The sequence below is a fragment of the Pygocentrus nattereri genome, chromosome 23 (genome assembly GCF_015220715.1).
Source record: "Pygocentrus nattereri isolate fPygNat1 chromosome 23, fPygNat1.pri, whole genome shotgun sequence".
In the NCBI taxonomy this organism is placed as follows: Eukaryota; Metazoa; Chordata; class Actinopteri; order Characiformes; family Serrasalmidae; genus Pygocentrus; species Pygocentrus nattereri.
This window is the reverse complement of record NC_051233.1, coordinates 31,535,485-31,555,662: the sequence shown is the minus strand read 5'-3', so window position 1 is coordinate 31,555,662 and position 20,178 is coordinate 31,535,485. Positions and strand designations below refer to the sequence as shown.

At 45.2% G+C, this 20,178-nt stretch overlaps 2 protein-coding genes across 6 annotated transcripts in view; one reads left to right on the top strand and one right to left on the bottom strand.

Annotated features, from left to right (window-relative positions):
* Positions 1–9,441, bottom strand: part of zc3h12b (zinc finger CCCH-type containing 12B) — a 33,819-nt gene extending 24,378 nt beyond the window's left edge. Inside the window, exon 1 of one of the 2 annotated variants that reach the window (XM_017725369.2) lies at positions 9,015–9,441. In XM_017725369.2, coding sequence (XP_017580858.1) covers positions 9,015–9,197 — 183 coding nt within the window. In that variant the 5' untranslated portion in view covers positions 9,198–9,441. The remainder of the gene's footprint in view (positions 1–9,014) is intronic. The other variant, XM_037533479.1, reaches the window with a different exon arrangement.
* Positions 9,385–17,040, top strand: zc4h2 (zinc finger, C4H2 domain containing). Of its 4 annotated transcripts, none has more exons than XR_005129510.1 (6): positions 9,385–9,605; positions 12,901–13,072; positions 13,228–13,400; positions 13,844–14,006; positions 15,463–15,830; positions 16,049–17,040. XR_005129510.1 is itself a non-coding variant. In XM_037533480.1 (5 exons), the coding sequence occupies exons 1-5, from the start codon at positions 9,400–9,402 to the stop codon at positions 15,574–15,576; spliced, it is 828 nt and encodes a 275-aa protein (XP_037389377.1). In that variant the 5' UTR covers positions 9,385–9,399; the 3' UTR covers positions 15,577–17,040. The 4 variants fall into 4 exon arrangements, 2 of the variants coding, with proteins under 2 accessions (XP_037389377.1, XP_017580857.1); XR_005129509.1 differs by having other exon boundaries at positions 15,940–17,040; XM_037533480.1 differs by having other exon boundaries at positions 15,463–17,040.
* The last annotated feature ends 3,138 nt before the right edge of the window (positions 17,041–20,178 follow it).

Here is a 20,178-nt window from a genome sequence, read left to right as displayed (position 1 = left end):
GTTTAGACTGTTCAGGAAATAATTGAATTCTTTTACATTAAAAATGTTGAAGCAGTTATAAACTACGATTTTACTCCAATGCTCCATAGCAACCCATTCATTTTGGACTCGCTCAGAAGCGCCCTCTAGAGTTTGAGAAAACCTTAAGGCATCACAGAGTGCACATTGTCCTCTCTACAAGTTCGCTGGCTCAGTGCTCAATTCCTATTGGTAATTGCCACACTGCTTTGCTCCCTATTTGCATAAAGTTAAACTCCGCCCACTTTACGTCGCCAACATTCGAGCCACCTCCTGTCGCTGGAATTTGCCAGCTCTCATTTAAAGTGAATGACCTCCGGACACTTTCTCGCGTGGTGTCACTGAGAGTGTGAAGGAGGGTTAAGAGCTCAGAGCATGAACTTCGTCTCCTCTGCAGACCAGTTTCTGCTCCACCGTGTTGAACGGTATAAACTCTCACTGTGACGCGACGCTCATGCAGAACGGACTTAAACTTTCCGATAGGGAATGTAATCGGATACAGGCGTTTACACGGATATTATTCTTCTATTTAATTAATTATTTACAGGATTACCCACCTTGTTCAATTGGATAGAGATTGTATTCCGAATGGCCTCAAACGGACGAGACTATTCAGACGGAAATGTTTACAGGGACGTATTGTATTCCGATTGAGCTATTAGTCGGATTATTAACGGATTATTAGGCTGCATGTAAACATGGCTACTGTTTATCAGTCCAGTGGAAAGAAAACTGGCTTGTTTAGTTGTCCTGGCCCTCAGTAATAAGCAGCTGCCTGCTTTGCGCCTTCATTCAATGGTTTTCATCAGTTCAAGAGCAAGCTAAATGCTAACTAGTCACCACCCAGTTAGCAGCATATATCAGTCCATTGGCTTGATAAGGTGGCACCCAGCTCACTGTTTGCACCCTTGGACCACCAAGATCACTGTCCTGCATACAAAGTTTTCAATCAACACGGATTTTTAATACACACACTTTTATTTTGGAAAATAAACCAAACCAAATATTACAAATTGCTGAGAGAAAAACACCAACCATTAAAAAATGTATGTTTATTCTGATACCTGATGCATTTGATGGTCTCCTAAAGGAATCTAAAGGTGTCCTACAGGAAGCTAGTGATCTCTAATGGTAACCATTCAGCCAATTCCCATGTAAAAAAGCAAAATCATCAGGTTTTAAGGCTCAGCGTTCAAAAAAACACGCTGGATTGGTCAGAGCTGGACACCCAGCTTTGTTTACGATACTGCTGTTAAAAGTAGCTACTGAACTAATGTCGTATAAGGAAAGACAGAAATGAAGGAAAGGAGAGAAACTGGGCTCTGAGCGGAAAATAGGTGTTACGCTATACGAGCGATCAATGCCATTCAAGTATTTATCGCTTCAAATGCTGGCTAATCAAGCATTTATCAAGCTATTTAGTTCCTTTCTGGGGTTTTGTTGATCTAATTAAAACGTAAACGCCAGCTAGTCGAGCTTTTCAAGCAGCATTGTCGTTACAACTGAAAGAAGTAGCACTACACCGGATATCAAGCAACCACCTGGAAACGATAATAGATAATGTAGTAACTCCCTTATAATCGCCTGTCAATCATTTCCAATACCATAGCAACCAAATGTCAACACCACCTGGAATAACATAGCAACCAACCTAACGATTACCTAGCAACCTCCTAGATCATAGCACCACCTACTGGAATAACATATTAACCGCTGGGCAACACCCTAGCAACCATCTAAGAGACCACGGCAACCACCTAGCATTTACTTGGACAGTAAATAAAGTGGCTATATCTGTGTTGTAGCCATGGCGACCCCTGGTTCCCATCACCACCACTGTAAAGACATCTGAACCAGTTCATACCCAACCATATGAAGCTCTCTGGTTACATCTCACACAGGAAATTATGGAGAGATTTTATGCTATATGAGCATCTAGATGAGGCCTGGATAAACCAGATACAGCAGCCTCGTGTTAAGACCTATTAGATGAGTCCAAAGTGACGAAGTGTGACGTCCAGCACTTTAATGTGCTGCTGTTCATGTTCAGAAACTGAACTAAAGACCGATAATAACACATACAGTCATACGCAGAGAGTGAACATCCTGGTCCAGCTACATTTTTGCCGATTTTTCTGAAAGTTGAAATAAATCGGCTCCATTTCTGCAGAGAACAGACTTAAACATGGTCTTTATCTGCTAATTTTACTGCACGACTTACATTTATTTCAACATTCTGGAGAAATTGCATATAAAATATCCATCAATCAACCAAGCAACCTTTATTTAGTCTCGGAGAGCACTGAGGGTGCCCCCCGTTTACAATGATGCCGAGTTAGTACGGACTAAGTGGGCTGATTATGTGTAGGAGCGCATCGGATGATAAAAATAAGTGTAATAAATGAAGATTCTAATCAGGTAAGTATAAAAAGTGAAACGTTAAAAATAATAAAATATACATAAAAATATAATAAATAAATAAATAATAAAACGGAAATTAAAACATGCATAAGTAAAGGTCAATAAAATCAAGGTAAAATAAAACGAGGAAGATAAAAATAATTTTAAAAAATACTAATAAACAAATGTATTAAAATGACAAATATTAATAAAACAATAAGAATTCAAATAAGAGTAGGAATAGGAATATGAATGAAAAGGAATATAAAATAAGAAATAGGTAATAAAATAATGAAAATAAGATGAAAATGGTAAGAAATCAGGTAAAACAGCCGCAGGCAGAGTGGAGGTGGTTAGAGAGTAGAAGTTTAAAGTGACCCAGCCAGTGACCCAGCGAGTGACCCAGCCAGTGACCCAGCCAGCTGAGCTGTAGCGTGTCCTGTATTAAGTTCCAGCTCGCTGGTGCTGCAACTAAAAGCAGATATATAAAATATAGAATGTGCCGTAACTTTTGCTCAGGCCGCATTTGGTGTTTTATTCTTTTCCCAACGTGTTAAATTCAGCAAACCAACAGCGACGGTGGAATGGAATGAAATTTGACCGGGGTGCCAATACTTTTGCATACGGTTGTATAACTGCTCATGTGGTCAAACGCGAACCTGGACGTGGTTTATTATGTGGCCGCGAATGAAAAGTGTAAATGAATCATTATGTAAGAAAATCACAAAAGAAAAGTCCTTGTGTGTGAAAAAAGGTGCGAAGAGTCTAAAATAAAGAACGTGATTCTTCACCAGTGAGAGTGTGACCGTTCTGTAAGGGCTGCGATTGACCAATCACATCGCTCGCTGCATTGCTCACCCATTGTCCACTTTATCAGCTCCACTGACCGTATAGTTTCACCCTGTAGTTCTACAGTTACAGACTGTAGTCCATCTGTTTCTCTGATACTCTGTTACCCTGTTCTTCAGTGGTCAGGACCCCCATGGACCCTCACAGAGCAGGTACTATTTGGGTGGTGGGTCATTCTCAGCACTGCAGTAACACTGATGTGGTGGTGGTGTGTTAGTGTGTGTTGCGCTGGTCTGAGTGGATCAGACACAGCAGTGCTGCTGGAGTTTTTAAACACCTCAGTGTCGCTGCTGGACTGAGAACAGTCCACCAACCAGAAATATCCAGCCATCAGCGTCCAATGGGCAGCATCCTGTGGGCAGCGTCCTGCGACCACTGATGAAGGACTAGAGGATGACCAGCACAAACTGTGCAGCAGCAGATGAGCTGTCGTCTCTGACTTTACATCTACAAGGTGGACCGACAAGGTAGGAGTGTCTAATAGAGTGGACAGTGAGTGGACACAGTGTTTAAAAACTCCAGCAGCACTGCTGTGTCTGATCCACTTGTACCAGCACAACACACTAACACACTAACACTAAACCTGAGCTAATGAGCTAATGCTAACGAGCTCACGCCACAACAACGGAGAGCCAACCACGCTACCGCTCACACACAGGCGCTACTGGTTCCGGATAGAGTATAGCACAACACGTTCTACGAAATAACCCTTATGTTCTCCGTCTTCTGTGATTAAAAGCAACAAACACCCAAACTGAATTTTCAGTATTCGAGTATTAGCGCTTTGAGCGGATAACCGAACACGTGGGTTTGCGAGGACCGCCCAAACACACCACCTGCTTGGTTCTAGATCCAGACTAGAACTGAGATTAGCTGTAGACTGGGTGAGTGGATTAGAATTAATATTCTAGTACTTTTCTCGAGCAGGGTTTACATTTCTGGAGCTTCACTTGAGTTGGGTCTGAATTCAATTTAGACTTCTAGAACTTTACTTGGATTAAATTTCTAGAATTTATCTAAAATTAGGCCTGTATTGCACCTGGTACTCTAGACCTTTGCTTTAGTTGAGCCTGGATTAGAATTAATATTCTAGTACTTTTCTCGAGCAGGGTTTACATTTCTGGAGCTTCACTTGAGTTGGGTCTGAATTCAATTTAGACTTCTAGAACTTTACTTGGATTAGATTTCTGGAACCTGTCTCAAATTAATTCGATTTCGTATTCTAGACCTTTGTACTATATTTCATTATTCTGGATGTTTTTTTTTTAGTTTTGCTAGGATGAGATTTTTAGAACTTTAATTGAGTTGAGCCTTAGGCCTAGCATTGTAGAACTTGAATTCAATCTGGATTAGAGTTAGGCTTGAATTAGATTTAGTATTCTAGACCTTTGTACTTTAGTTCCAGATTTTAGTATGCTAGGTGTTTTTTGAGTTGCGCTTGGATTATTTCTAAAGCTTTTAGATTTGGGTCTGGTGCTGCAGAACTTTAATCAAAATGGGTTTGGATTAGTGTTCTAGAACCTCACTTAGGTAGAATTTGGATTTGTTCTGCCTTGGTTATGATCCCTATAGTCAAGGCGTGAAAAGGGTCCCTGAAAATAAGCTATATGAAGTTACGCTATTCCTTAGAGAAGTTCAAACCCAAATTCAGGAAGATTCACTGTTTATCTTCTTCACCCAGCTTCTGTCTTTGGTGTTTTTAATGATCTACAGCGGCAGCCCTGCTCTGCCTCAGGGTGGCGCTGTAGCAGACTGGTTCACCCAGTTGGTCCTTCATCGTCTAGAAACTGCAACTGTGCCCGTATTCCTCTGATAAAACTTTCCACTGTGCCGCAGCAGATCTGTAAACCTGAAAACTCGCCCAGTTTCCCGAGGGTTTGGAGTGAAGTGTTCCTCATTTCTCACACTGAAGACAGAAGAGAAGGCGAGGAAGATCTCATTTCACTGCCAGTGAAGCATCAGCGCTGCTATGGCGAGTGAGTTAACAGCCAGTCAGCGCTGGAGCAGCCAGCCAACGCGAGGCCCGCCAGATTACCACGGGGTGTTTCACACCCTGCCTCAACTGGACTGATGATTCAATCCCACATCTTCTGAACCCTGCTGAACCCGATGAGGGTTCTCAGTGGTTTGAAAGTCTCATTAGTCAAACCGAACGACGGCACCGTCACCAGCGTGGTGGGACGCAAAACGGTTGAACCAGCGGGCCGCCACGTTTCGCCATACAGGTCATTTTTGCACAACATTTTAACCATCAGCAGAAAGTTTCGCAACGTGGCAGATGAACCGTGAGTCACGCCGCTCTGAGGAAGCGAGAGAATACGGCTTCATATGGACCAGAAACCAACACACGGCACAGCTAAGGAATGATACAGCCTGGTGCAGCACTCTCTATTAGCCTCCCCCACTCTTTCAGTGTTGTTCTCTTTCTCTCTCTCCTCTACCCCTTTCTCTCGTCTCTTGTTTTCCTGCTCTCTGTCCTCACCTCCTCCATAACACAGGCTGGGAAGCAGCAAGGCCACCATGCGCTTGAGCAACACACACACACACACACACACACACACACACACACACACACTCGTTTATACCGGCTCGTCTCATAGCAACAAGTGGAGTGAGCCATGAAGCAGCAGTGCAGAAGCAAAGGCCTATTTGAGGCCCACGATGAAGCGCCGCACAAACGCTGACCGTATATGTTAGGAATACCTGCGTTCTGCCGTTTCGCTCATAGCAGTACAGTTTGCGTGAGATACAGGCGCATTTACACGCGCAGGATTCCAGCTGCGGACTACGGCGAAGACGTGCCCTCTTAAACTAATCGCTAAAACTTAGTCAGGTTTGATGCTATTAGTGCTGGAACTCTCTGTAAACACTACAGAAAGCTTCGTTTAATCCAACTAACACAGGTCAACTTCGACCACAGGCCCTCAAACCAACGCTGGCAGCCAGCCAACATCAGACCAACAGAGGCCCATCAAACAACACTGGGTACTATCCAGTAAAGGCCCTCCAACCAGTGCCGGTCACAGTCTGCCACAGGCCTGGTCTACAGCCAACGTCTGGCCCACCTGCCTAACATGACTTTCAACATTATACTTATATAAGCAGTGTTGCTGTTGGGCTTTCAGCTAAACCTAGCTAGTGTAAACTGGTGTCCAGCCCACCAACCTACAAAGCTTCATTTAAGTCAAAGGATATTCTCTTTCACTGACTGACAGAGGAAAACATCCAACCTCTCATTTATGACTGCATTCGTACGAAAAATAGTCCAAAAATATACTGTTTATTACTATTAATCATTTATTAAGTATTAAGAGACCCTTATTAGTCCCACAATGGGGAAATTTCACCTCCGCATTTAATCCATCCATGAACACTAGTGAGCACACACACTAGGGGGCAGTGAGCACACTTGCCCGGAGCAGTGGGCAGCCCTATCCGCAGCGTCCGGGGAGCAGTTGGGGGTTAGGTGTCTTGCTCAAGGACACCTCAGTCATGTGCTGTCGGCTCTGGGGATCGAACCCGCGACCTTCCGGTCACGAGGCTGGTTCCCTGACCTCCAGCCCACGACTGCCCTTTATATATTTCTTTAGATATGTATCGCATGTAGTTTATGTAACTTATATTGCATATAAAGTAGATGTATCAGCGAAAATTACACGGCAATAGATGAACTTTTATTTAACCATCAGCTCTAACTTACTTGATAAAGCTCTCAGAAAGATACCTTGGTTAGTTTGCTATTACCACATTTTGGCAGCTCATAGCTTTTACTTTCTGAAGGTTTTGTATTGGTACAGGCTAACGTTTAGCTCAAGCCCTTGTCTAGCTCATTCAAACTGCTCCCGAGCTAATAAGACGTCAACGTAGGTCCACCAAGCGACATTTATGACCAGCCACCATAGACTCACCGACCCACGCTGGTCAATAGCCAATGTCTGGCCAATGCGGGCCCACCTGCCTAACTTGATCTGACTGCATTAGGTCTACAAAAGTAATGCTATTGATCCAACATTGGGCTTTTAGCTAAAGAAGCAGTTGACTAGCTAAGGTAAATTGGTCTCCAGCCACTGTCAAACAAATTTAGGCCCTCCAACCAACACTGGTAACCATCCACTATAGGCCCACCAACCAACACTGGGTATTATCCACTATAGGCCCACCAACTCCCTGTGATGGACTGGCGACCTGTCCAGGGTGTATCCTGCCTTCCGCCCGAAGACTGCTGGGATAGGCTCCGGCACCCCCCCGCGACCCTGACGGAGAAGCGGCTTGGAAAATGGATGGATGGATGGAAGGCCCACCAACCAACACTGGGTATTATCCACTATAGGCCCACCAACCAACACTGGTAACCATCCACTATAGGCCCACCGACCAACACTGGTAACCAGCCAACATCAGGCCAACACAGGCCCACCAACCAACACTGGTCACAATCCGCCACAGGCCCACCAACCAACACTGGTCCATAGCCAATGCCTGGCCAACACAGGCCCACCAGCCTAATGTGATTTGCCAACATGATACTTATGTAAGCCAGCATTGGGCTTTAGCCAAACAACGTAGACTTTCCCAGCTAATGCAAACTGGTCTTCAGCCAATGTCAGGTAAATGTAGACCCACCAACCTACACTGGCCAGCAGCCACCATCAAGCTGACGCAGGCCCACTAGCCATAGTGTCCTGAGTCCAACGTGATTTCCCAGTGTTAGGCTTTCGCTGTTGAGCCAACTTTGGGTCAACACACACACGTCCACCCAACATGCTAATGTGGCTAACAACCACCTCGTATTACGTAATTCTGCATCTCAGCAGCTCCAGCATCACTGCCAGTCCTGAACGTAGCATGCAGAGGTGCTTCACCCAGCATGCTTTTCTCTGCGTTGGGACTCCTCGCCCACCTCTTCGCCCCGTATGAACCGGCTTTGACTTTGCAGCAGGACCTGTCACGTCGTTTTTGTTTTATGTGTCCTTTGAGCTCCTCGTGCTACTTTAGCCTTCTAACAGTTTCTCGCCCCAACTGGGCGAGACTGCACATGCACTGAGCATGCTCAGTCCAGAGAAACCAGAAGACACCTGATGCAGCAGTGTGCTCGGAGTCAGCGGTGTGTGTGTGCATATGTGAGTGCGGTGCAACGAGCTGCAGAGCCCCTTACAGCCCGGCATCAAGCAGCACACACACAAATACCAGCAAGGAGGCTGAAGGAGGGAATTCAGAAGCCAAGCACAGCTAATCAGCTGCGCTGGAGCGAGCAGGGCGAGGAGAACGGGAGTCGTGAGCATCACTTTGACCCCCCCCCCCCTCCCTCCCTCCCTCCACCACCACCACCACCACCACCATAAAGAGCCTAGTAGCAGCATTTGTATGTTTTCCGGCCTTGTTGGGCTTTTGAAAAGAATCTAAAGGCTGATATAATTTGTCTAAGAAGCATCTCAGAGTGCCAGAAAGGAAGAGTCACGAAGCAGAAGTTGGCTTCTTCTGCGAAACCCCCCCCCCCCGTTCCACCTTAAATGGTGCAGCAGTAACTGATGCACCATTTAAGGTGGAACGGGGGAATTCGACTAAGAAGCCAACTTCAGCCTCTGGCATGTTTGCGGCTCGCTCCGTCACTCTTCCCGGTGAGGAGAGGTGGAGGATGCGAGGATGCAGCGTGGTCCACTGTGTTGTTGATGTGTCCATTCATATGACACTCGCGTGCATGCACATGCACGCGCGCACACACACAGACACACACTCTCTCTCCTTACCTTCGCCTTGGTGCAGTCTTCCTCCGTGCCATCGCCGATGTTGACCAGCACGCCGCCGCAGGCTCCTTGCTGGGGGTCCGCGGCTCTGCAGCTCACCTTCACCCGGAAAACGCGCTCGATGTGCGGGATGCAGCGCTGCAGCGACGGGCCTGCGCTGGCGGGCGCTGCCAGCTCCAAAACCATTTATTATAGCGGGTCAGGGGGGGTCGATCACGGCCACCTTCTCCAGCCTTGCTGCTTCATGGGGGAAGGACGGTGTGAAGAGGGGAGGGAGAGAGAGAGAGAGAGGGAGAGAGAGAGGGAGAGAGAGAGATAGAGGGAGGGAGGGGGCCGATTTAAAGGTGGAGCTCAGGGTCTGGGAGGTTGGATGAATCCCCGGTTCAGCATGTCGACCGAGCGGATCATCATCCTCCTCAGCAGCAGCAGCGGCAGCCTGGCTGCCTCCCACCTCCCACCTCCCACCGCCTACCGCCTGCCCAGCAGCAACAAGTCGGACGCCCCCTGTCGCCACGCTTGGGCGGCAGGCAGAAAGCGGAGAGAGAGCGATCGATTCGGATGTGCGGAGCCGACTCTTTCCAAGCGCCCGGTGCAGTGAGTCGAACGCTCAGTTCTGTGAAACATTTGATTCGTCGCACTGAATCGAAAAGTTTTGAAAGGCAGAATTAAACGTGTTCGCCGCGTACTAAGCCTCCTCCGACCACCCACTGGATCGACTGTTCGATGCACTGGATCAGCCGCTTCGGAAGAGTCAGCTCGGCAGGCAAATAACGTAGAGAGGGAGATTCGGTTTGCTGAACCGACTCTTTCGAAGCTCCAGATTCAGTGAGTTGAACGTTCGATTCAGCGGAAGATGGCGAAAACATTCGATTCGGCCACTGAGCCGATTCTCTCGAAACGGTTCGATTCAGCCCGCTCGACTCAACTTTTCGAGCTGTTCTATTCAACATCATTGGTTCTCCGCTCTCACGCCCCCTAGTTCTTCAAGGGTTCCATGGTTTGCAGGCTGAAATTGGTGGAGAATGTGTTGCATATGATTCTGTACTGAACCTTTTTTTTGAAAATGGTTCTATATAGCACCATCGTTCTGAAGAACTATTTCACCATGCAAAGAATCATTTAAGCATGCAAATAGTTCTCTTAGTGTTTATGGTTCTATGTTCTGAATAGAACCATCACCATTACTAAAGAACCCCAGAAGAACCATCTTTTTTTTGAGAGTGATAGTCAACCGCGCTCTCTTTAAGTTTACCGAAACGATTCGGTTCAATGATTCATTGATTCATTCGCTGGACGGTTACACAAAAATCTGTTCGGTCTTCTGAAACGACTCTTTGAAACCGTTTGGTCAGCGAATCGAACATTTGATTCGTCACTGATTCATTGGCGCCGATGATTGAACGGTATCTGAAGCTGGTGGTGTTACGCAATCCTTCGATTCGGTTCGCGGATATAAGAGTCGACGAGTCATCGCTGTAATGTTACAGCAATGTATTATAATTATATTACAGTAATAATCGAATGAATCATATTACACTATAGCAATTTATTATAAATGTGAAATTCATTCTAGATGCTAACTTTATTATATCTCCATTCTTAATATTGATTTTATTACAGCTTTTTTTATTAGATATTACATTCATACAGATGTATGCTCTAATAAAATGTATTCCCAGGCTGCCTCGTGCCTTGGGGTTGGCAGATAACATTCCATAAAGCGATTCTAAGTAAGTTATATTGTATTGTTTATCAATTTATTACTTCGTTTGGTTACCGAAATGCTTGAGCTATTGAATAAAATCCACCGTTGAATCGTTTAGTAACGTATTATTTCAGATATACATTGTTTAAGTTAATATTGAGTCCAGTCCTTTGAAAATGGTAAGGACGTCCTGCGTAAATAAAAATAAGGCCACACCTTATTAACGGCATCCTAATGCGTGGCCACGAATTAGTAAGGCGTGGGAATGAGATGATTAAGTCTTTGCCATGACGTGGCAACGCGTTAGGATCTCGTTCCCACGCTTTACTAAGTCGTGGCCACGCATTGTTTTTATTTATACAGGATGTCGCCGTAAAAAATGTGAATAACGTGCCTTTTTTTTTTGCGTTACTGTCTCTTTAAGGCGGCGCCGCGAACGCTCATGGGAAGTGTAGTTTTTCGCCGTTACCCGTCGCTTGTGCTGTTGCGCACAGCTGGCTAGCTTCGCTTTTATGCCTCTGCGGCCGAAATTAGTGGTTCTGCCTCATTAACAAAAACCCAGAAGGGGTTGATAAGCAGTCCGGCGATGACAGACGAGCAGGAGATCATGTGTAAACTGGAGAATATTAAAGAAATCAGGTGAGCTGGACGCAAAAACAGCCGAAGTAGCTCAGCTGGAGTGACTTGAGCAGAAGAGGCAGCTATTGTCCTGAACATCTGGAGGATTTCGGGCTTATTTCGTGCCTGAGAGCTGTAGCTCCAGTTCACCTCCTCTTTCTGCGCATAATCTTGATATGTTTACCGTGGCAGACGCTAATAACGCTAATATGTCGAGTCCTTTACGTGCCAAAATATGCTAAGCTAACGAGAAGAGCTCACCGCAGCGCCTCGTTATTCAGCTGTTATTACTGGTTTATTAGCGTGACTGGTTTAGAAGTGGTGAATGGGCTGATTAAATAGCCTCCCTGAGGCTGATTCTCACATATAAGCCAGTGTTTGGGGTGTTTAGGGCTGCAGGTGTGACAGTGTTGATGTGGCACTGACACTAAAACAGTAGCTACCTGCCTAAACACCACACAGACAGGAAAACTACAGAAGGCCAACATCCACTAAACCTCCACCAAACCTCTACTAAACATCCACTAAACCGCCACCAAACCTCCACTAAACATCCACTAAACCTCCACCAAACCTCCACTAAACATCCACTAAACCTCTACCAAACCTCCACTAAACATCCGTTAAACCTCCACCAAACATCCACTAAACCTCCACCAAACCTCCACTAAACATCCACTAAACCTCCACTAACCATCCACTAAACATCCACTAAACCTCCACCAAACCTCCGCCAAATCTCCACCAAACCTCCACTAAACCTCCGCCAAATCTCCACCAAACCTCCACCAAACCTCAGCTAAACCTCTGCCAAAGCTCCACTAAACCTCCGCCAAACCTCCACTAAACATCCACTAAACCTCCGCCAAACCTCCACTAAACCTCCGCCAAACCTCCACTAAACGTGTTCTGTGTTTGTCTTGAGGGGTTAATATCACAATATGAAGGACTCTTATGAGTTATCAGATGTTCCGGGACTGATTTCAGGCGAGATCTACAGGAAAGTGTTGATTTATTGAGTTAATTCCCATTAGAAAGCGAAATCATCCGGTTTTAATCCCAGCTGTTCGGTCTTTTCTCAGCAGGCTAAATTTGGTGTGGTAGCGCTGCAGAAAAGGAAGCTGAAGGAACCCTAACGCCCCAAAACGCCTGGCCATAAGCTTCAGATGCTCTTTCACTTTATTAATATTGGCACCAGTTTTATGAATATCAGGCCGATGTCAGCAGAAAATACCGTCAGATCTGAGTCAGTTCTGGGACCAGTGTAGCCTGAAATATCCCAGTGAACAATATCAGAGTGAACACCGATGCCAAATGCAGCATCACCTTCAGTTCAGTGGCACCTTAAATTTAGTGCTACCTTAAATGCAGTTCCACCTTAAATTCTGTGCCACAGTGCCCCCTTAAGTGGAGTTATGTGCATTTGTAGGTGCATTTTTATTAATTCTACTGCATTTCTAAGCCGACAGCCTTAAAAAAGATGCTTCAGGGGCTCTTTAGTGAAGAAGGCAGATGGTTCAGATGGAGAAGCTGAAGGCTCTTCAGCGTTTACTGTTTGTTGTTTAGGAATAAGACGGTTCAGATGGAGAAGCTGAAGGCCCGTTTGCGGAGCGAGTTCCAGGCCCTGGAGAACGAGGAGAAGCACCTGCGGGAATATAAACAGGAAATGGATCTCCTGCTGCAGGAGAAGATGGCGCACGTGGAGGAACTGCGGCTAATTCATGCTGATATTAATGTGGTTGGTACAGAATACATGTGAAGTGTGTTTCACAGCGAGTTTCACTGCACGATAGAGAATAATGTACCTGAATTTGATTTTGAGGCTGAACCATCGCTTTAACGTCATCGTCGTGTGTGTGTGTGTGTGTGTGTGTGTGTGTGTGTGTGGGGCAGATGGAGAACACTATAAAGCAGTCTGAGAGTGATCTGAATAAGCTGCTGGAGACCACGCGGAGGCTGCACGACGAGTACAAGCCACTGAAGGACCACGTAGACGCCCTCCGAGTGACCCTGGGGCTCCAGAGACTGCCGGAGCTCAGCCAAGAGGAAGAGCGACTCTCTCTGGAGTCAGTATCACTCTCGGTTTATTATATATTACGTATAGGTACTTGCATGTGTATATAATAAAAGAATAACAGTATATATGGGCGTATTATCACTCATAGCTACATATGTACTGAGACATACACATATATATATATATATATATATATATATATATATATATATATATATAATACAGGGCATATTATTATTACATATAGACACACACACATGATACATATGGGGCATATTCTTAGTACGTATAAATACTCATATATCATCATCGCTGTCCAAAGAAAATCGTGTCTCTGTTTTGTTTTGATTTGAAGCAGCTGTCTTTTAAATGAATTGTGAGAACATGTTATGATGAGTGGCTCAATAGAAATGAATTTTTTATATATATTGTTCTGTCAGTAATGATAGAAATGTCTAAATCCTCGTTTGATCTCTCGCGGAATCTCTGCAGTTACTTTGAGAAGCAGAAGGCTGAGTGGCAGACCGAACCTCAGGAACCCCCGATCCCAGAATCCTTAGCGGCGGCAGCAGCCGCGGCTCAGCAGCTCCAGGCAGCAAGAAAGCAGGACGCCCGACAGCCGGCAACTTTCAGACAACAGCCCCCACCCATGAAGGTACACACACACACACCCACACACACACTCACACCCACACACACAGACACACACCCACACACACCCATTCACACCCACACACACACACGAGCAGGTCTATACAGACTGTACATGCGCCATCTGTCCTCTACACTCTGCATACAGACTGTGTATTTACTGCATATCTACTGTACTGAGTCCTGTGCAAAGGTCAGAGACCCTTCAGAGATAAAATGTAAGATACTCCACTTGCATAAGGAAAAAGAAGCCAAAGGAAAGTAAGTGAAGACTTTCCAGAACAGGAGTTTAATAAATGATTAAAAGCAAGAGAGAAAACAGGGCTCCTAACAGCCACCTGGAAGAGCTGGTACACCCCAAATCTGCCCAGATAACAGCACTGAAAGCTTTGATCTCTGAGAGAGAGGAGAAGATCAAGCTGCTTCAGATCTGAAAACATCTACAGGTGTTTCTGTCCATCCTTCCACTGTGAGAAGACCACTCAGCGCTGTGGGTCTGAAAGGACGTGTAGCTGATCAAGAAGAACCTCACTGAGAAAAGGAGACGGACACCCCAAACAAAGAAGCTGGACGATGGACTGACCGCCCCAGAGTCCAATTTCTCGGGTCCATATTTTACCTTGACACCTTCCCAGCCGCCACAGAGACTCGTTAATATCATCAATTACATCATGAGCTCAATTTACTGAAGCACTGATTGGTCAAACCAGGAGCTGCTTTTTAACTACATATAATACTGGGCTTCCTCGAGGAGCGGCTTGGAGATGGTAAAACACACTAACATCCAGAAAATCACTATATATATATCACTCACTGACCACTTTATTAGGTACCCCTTGCTAGTAAAAGCCTGGACCCCCTTTTGCCTTCAGAACTGTCTTAATTCTTTGTGGCAGACTTTCAACAAGGTGTTGGAAACGTTCCTCAGAGATTCTGGTTGGTTATTTGAGTTCCTGCTGCCTTTCTATCATCTGGAACCAGTCTGCCCATTCTCCTCTGACCTCTCACATCAACAAGGCATTTTCGTCCACACAACTGACCGCTCACTGGATATTTCCTCTTTTTCGGATCGTTCTCTGTAAACCCTAGAGATGGTTGTGTGTGAAAATCCCAGCAGATCAGCAGTTTCTGAAATACTCAGACCAGCCCGTCTGGCACCAACAACCACGCCACGTTCAAAGTCCCTTAAATCCCCTTTCTTCCCCGTTCTGATGCTCGGCCTGCACTTCAGCAAGTCGTCTTGACCACCTCTACAGGCCTAAATGCACTGAGTTGCTGCCGTGTGATTGGCTGATCAGCTATTTGTGTTAACAAGCAACTGAACAGGTGTACCTAATAAAGTGACCACTGAGTGTGTATGTGTGCGTGTGTGTGTGTGTGTGTGTGTATATATATATATATATACTTTCACATAGTACTGTATTCGTTTGTGTCTGATTGGTTTGTTTCTTTGTGTCCAGGCGTGTCTCTCCTGCCATCAGCAGATCCACCGGAACGCTCCGATCTGTCCTCTCTGCAAAGCCAAGAGCCGCTCGCGCAACCCCAAAAAGCCTAAGAGGAAACCCGACGAGTAACTCAACACAGACAGCACTCACGTCCATGGACACTCGTCCATTCCCACTGCTGAGTAGCCTGCTTGGCGTCCGGTCTCTGAGTTCTCCTCTTCCTCTTTACTGATTTCTGATCATGTTCTCACCATTTCAGGTGTGCAGTACTAAGATATGTTAGATTTCGCATCATTTTCATTGTTTGATTTTTGTACTGCTGTAACGTCTGTATCGTTTAAAATCGACTGAACAAAGTTCACAGGGACTCTTTTCTTAGGAAGGTTTGTATGTTCCAGAGCTGATTCTGGAGCACACTTGGTTCTAGAAACAATTCTGGTACACAGTCCGTTCCAGAGCCGTTCTTGATTACAGAGACACATTTTTAGGAAGGTTTGTATGTTCCAGAGCTGATTCTGGAGCACACTTGGTTCTAGAAACAATTCTGGTACACAGTCCGTTCCAGAGCCGTTCTTGATTACAGAGACACATTTTTAGGAAGGTTTGTATGTTCCAGAGCTGATTCTGGAGCACACTTGGTTCTAGAAACAATTCTGGTACACAGTCCGTTCCAGAGCAGTTCTTGATCACAGAGACACATTTTTAGGAAGGTTTGTATGTTCCAGAGCTGATTCTAGAGCACACTTGGTTCTAGAAACAATTCTGGTACACATTCCGTTCCAGAGCAGTTCTTGATCACAGAGACACCTTTTTAGGAAGGTTTGTATGTTCCAGAACACTTTCTGTTCCAGAATAGCCCAAGATCCCACTCCATTCCAGAGCTGATTCTTGAATCCCAGAGGCTGTCATAGAATGCTTGGTGCCGGAGACGAGTTGCACAACAGTTTTCGAGCACAGTATGTCCAGGAACTGATCCTTCAACACCACTGCAGAGCAGGTTCTAGAGTGTTATACAATACATTCAGCCCTAGAGCCGGCTCTGGAGCTGACTTGGTTTCTAGAGGCAGTTCTGCAACACACTCAGTTCCAGAGCCAGCTCTAGCGCTCACTAGGCTCCTGAGACAATTCTAGGATGCATTCAGTGGGCAGATCAGTTCTAAGATCACACTCCGTTCCAGAGCCGATTCTTGAATTCTAGAGCCTGTTCTAGAATGCTTGATGCCGGAGACAAGTTCTACTTGCTGAGCAGATTTAGATCACCAGAACTGATTCCTGAATAGCATTCCAGAGCTGCTTCTAGAGTGCACTTGTTTTTTCAAGGAAGTTATACAATACGTTCAGCCCCAGAGCTGGCTTTGGAGCTCACTAGGTTTTTAGAGGCAGTTGTACAACACACTCAGTTCCAGAGCTGGTTCTAGAACACCCTTGGTTCTAGAACCCCCTGTGGAAATGTTGGAGAATTGCAGAAAGCCTGCAGGTTCTCTACAGCACATTCAGTCCTGTTGATGAAGTCCCTGTGTTCTCGTATTATTTGTGTAGAGTGGCTGATTGTATGCGTATGTTTTTTATTATTAAACTCTAATAATCGCTGAAGTCTGTGCAGTTTTTGCATGCGGATATTCAGACATGTCGTTTTTCCTCTGCTTGGTTTTGATCTCTGGGTCTCTCAAACCGGATGTAGAGTTTCCCTCTGTATCCTGAGGGGGGCAGTGTTCCCTCCCTGAATTTGTTCCACACATTGAAACACTTACTTTGGAAGTAAAGCATGTTTTTCCTTCTCCTGTAAAGCTATCTTTGTCGTTGAGATAGAAGGTTTGGGTTACATGGACACAGTAGATCTGCATTTGTGTCCTCTGGAGTGATGGAGCTCCATACGATACTTCTTCTTCTTTCGGCTGCTCCCTTTAGGGGTCGCCACAGCAGATCATCTGCCTCCATCTTGCCCTATCCACTGCCTCCTCTACTTTCACACCAACCATCTCCATGTCCACCTTCACTACATCCATAAACCTTCTCTGAGGTCTACCTCTTCTCCTTCTACCCGGCAGCTCCATCTCCAACATTCTTTGCCCAATATATCCACTGTTCCTCCACAACACATTTCCAGCTCCATACGATACATTTGGGATTATTATTGATCCAGAACTGACCATCTAACATCAGTGCCTGACCTCACTAATGCTCAATCAAACCATCACTTCCCAGAAGAGTAGAGGCTGTTACTGCAGCACAAACTCACTATTAACACCTGCATTTCAGAAGAAATGCTGGACACATAAATCGATCAGGCGTAACATTCTGACCACCTCCTTGTTTCTACACTCACTGTCCACTTTATCAGCTCCACTTACTGTATAGCTGCTCTCTGTAGTTCTACAGTTACAGACTGTAGTTCATCTGTTTCTCTGATACTCTGTTACCCTGTTCTTCAGTGGTCAGGACCCCCATGGACCCTCACAGCGCAGGTACTATTTGGGTGGTGGATCGTTCTCAGTGTTAGTGTGTGTTGTGCTGGTCTGAGTGGATCAGACACAGCAGTGCTGCTGGAGTTTTTAAACACCGCAGTGTCGCTGCTGGACTGAGAACAGTCCACCAACCAAAAATATCCAGCCAACAGCGTCCAGTGGACAGCGTCCTGTGACCACTGATGAAGGACTAGAAGATGACCAACACAAACTGTGCAGCAGCAGATGAGCTGTCGTCTCTGACTCTACATCTACAAGGTGGACTGACAAGGTAGGAGTGTCTAATAGAGTGGACAGTGAGTGGACACAGTGTTTAAAAACTCCAGCAGCGCTGCTGTGTCTGATCCACTCATACCAGCACAACACACACTAACACACCACCACCACGTCAGTGTTACTGCAGTGCTGAGAATGACCCACCACCCAAACAGTACCTGCTCTGTGAGGGTCCATGGGGGTCCTGACCACTGAAGATGATAGGAACCAGGTGTCGCCATGACTACAACACAGATATAGACTGTGTATTTACTATCCAAAACCACCAGAGAACCTACACAGTTCTTCTGAGTTTATATGGAATGTTGATGGGAAAATAGTGGAAAATCTGGAATGATCTGTTTTCTTTGGGGACTATTTTGCCTCACAGCGCCCTGCATGTTACGTATCCCTCCACCATGAATGGAGTTTAAGGCCCAAACCTTCTCTAAACTCTCATAAAACAGCGTCTCAGTCCTCAGGCCGTGAATTCAGAACCAGCTCATGTAGGAACTTTCTGTGAGGAGCTTTTAGAGGGGGACGTCTGGTTCCTATCACCACCACTGTGAACAATTCTGACTCAGTACGTTTCTCCAGAACAGAGCATTTCACACCAAACCGCTCTGAACGACTGTGTTTACATCTTAAACATTTAATTAGGCAGGAATTTTGAGGTATTATTGGACTTTCCCTTTAACTATTTTCCTGGTCACATTTTGTTGATTATGTAAGGGGAAATAAGTGAACACATCCCCCAAAGTGAACATCTAAATATTGCATACTTGCATTTTTACATATTGGGGGGAAAACACACAAAGTGTGCTCTGTGTGAAAGTATTGGCACACTTCATACTGCTTTCCAATGTGTTAAATTCAGCAAATTAACAGTAATAACACAGGGAAATTGACCTGGGGTGCCTCCGACTGTATATACAGTAGGTTTCGGTGTAAAATGGGTCTGCTTTGTGATTCTGTTCACATTCCACCGCTCAGCTGGAGAGATTTAGGTGTTTTGCATTAGAACAGCGTTGGGTCTAGACTAAGCTGGCTCGTCGAGAAAGACTTAATGACCTCTTACGCATATTTATTATCACCTGCTGAGCTTTTTAAAGCGCTAATCTCTCTCTCTTACACACCCAACACCCTCACCAGGGCCTCCTCGTTTCTGTCTCGGGGGTGTGAAGAGATTTGAGCGTATTGTCTTTCAGTTCTCCTGCTGCTCACATACTTTGTGATTAAACTTCCACAGGCATCCTTAATCACAGTGTGGCAGACAAAAACCTTTGTTTTCTCTCTCTCTTACATTCTCTGTCGGGCCAAGTCTCAAATAGCGCCATGCTCCCTATGTAGTGCACTATGTATGTACTGAATCTGTGGCTTCTGCACCCAAAACAGTGCATTAGATGTTAAAGAGAAAGGTGTAGAGTCTGTGGCTGAAGGCCTCTTTCCGTCAGTGCACTGTTAAGTTGCAATTTCATGCCCTACATAGTGCACTACATAGGCAGCAGGCAGCCATTTGGGATGCAGCCGCAGTGTCCCCTACATTGTGAAGCTAAAGCAACACTTTAGCCTCAATTGCTTCTAAAAACTTGATTCATTTTAAAAATACGACATACTAATAGATGCTTCAATGCACCGTTTATCCAGAATGAATAATTGACTAAACCGATTCGACACCAGGTGCCATTCTTGATGTTTTAGCACGAAGCTGCCATAAACAAACAGGCTAACACCAAAAAGAAACAACTGAAGCAGTATATCTTTAAAAAAAACAGCTTTATTTTTTTTTCATCTTTAAATAAACTCCACATGAAGCGTGAAAAAAATCATTTTACAAAAATGTTTTAAGCACAATTCACTCCTATGAGAAGCATCGCCGGACAACGTAGCCAACAAAAGCTAAAAACAAACAAACAAAAAAACAACTGTTCTTTTTCAAATCTCACAACAATAATTTTACAAGTTTTTTGGGTGAAAACTGAACTAGGACACCGGAGTGACCGTTTGAGGA

What these genes read in the sequence shown, in the direction of transcription:
- zc4h2 (XM_037533480.1), top strand. Translation starts at nt 9,400, where the DNA reads ATGTCGACCGAGCGGATCATCATCCTCCTCAGCAGCAGCAGCGGCAGC. An exon ending in TTCATGCTGATATTAATGTG is followed by an intron (nt 13,073 to 13,227) that starts GTTGGTACAGAA and finishes TGTGTGGGGCAG; the next exon opens with ATGGAGAACACTATAAAGCA. An exon ending in GAAGAGCGACTCTCTCTGGA is followed by an intron (nt 13,401 to 13,843) that starts GTCAGTATCACT and finishes GAATCTCTGCAG; the next exon opens with TTACTTTGAGAAGCAGAAGG.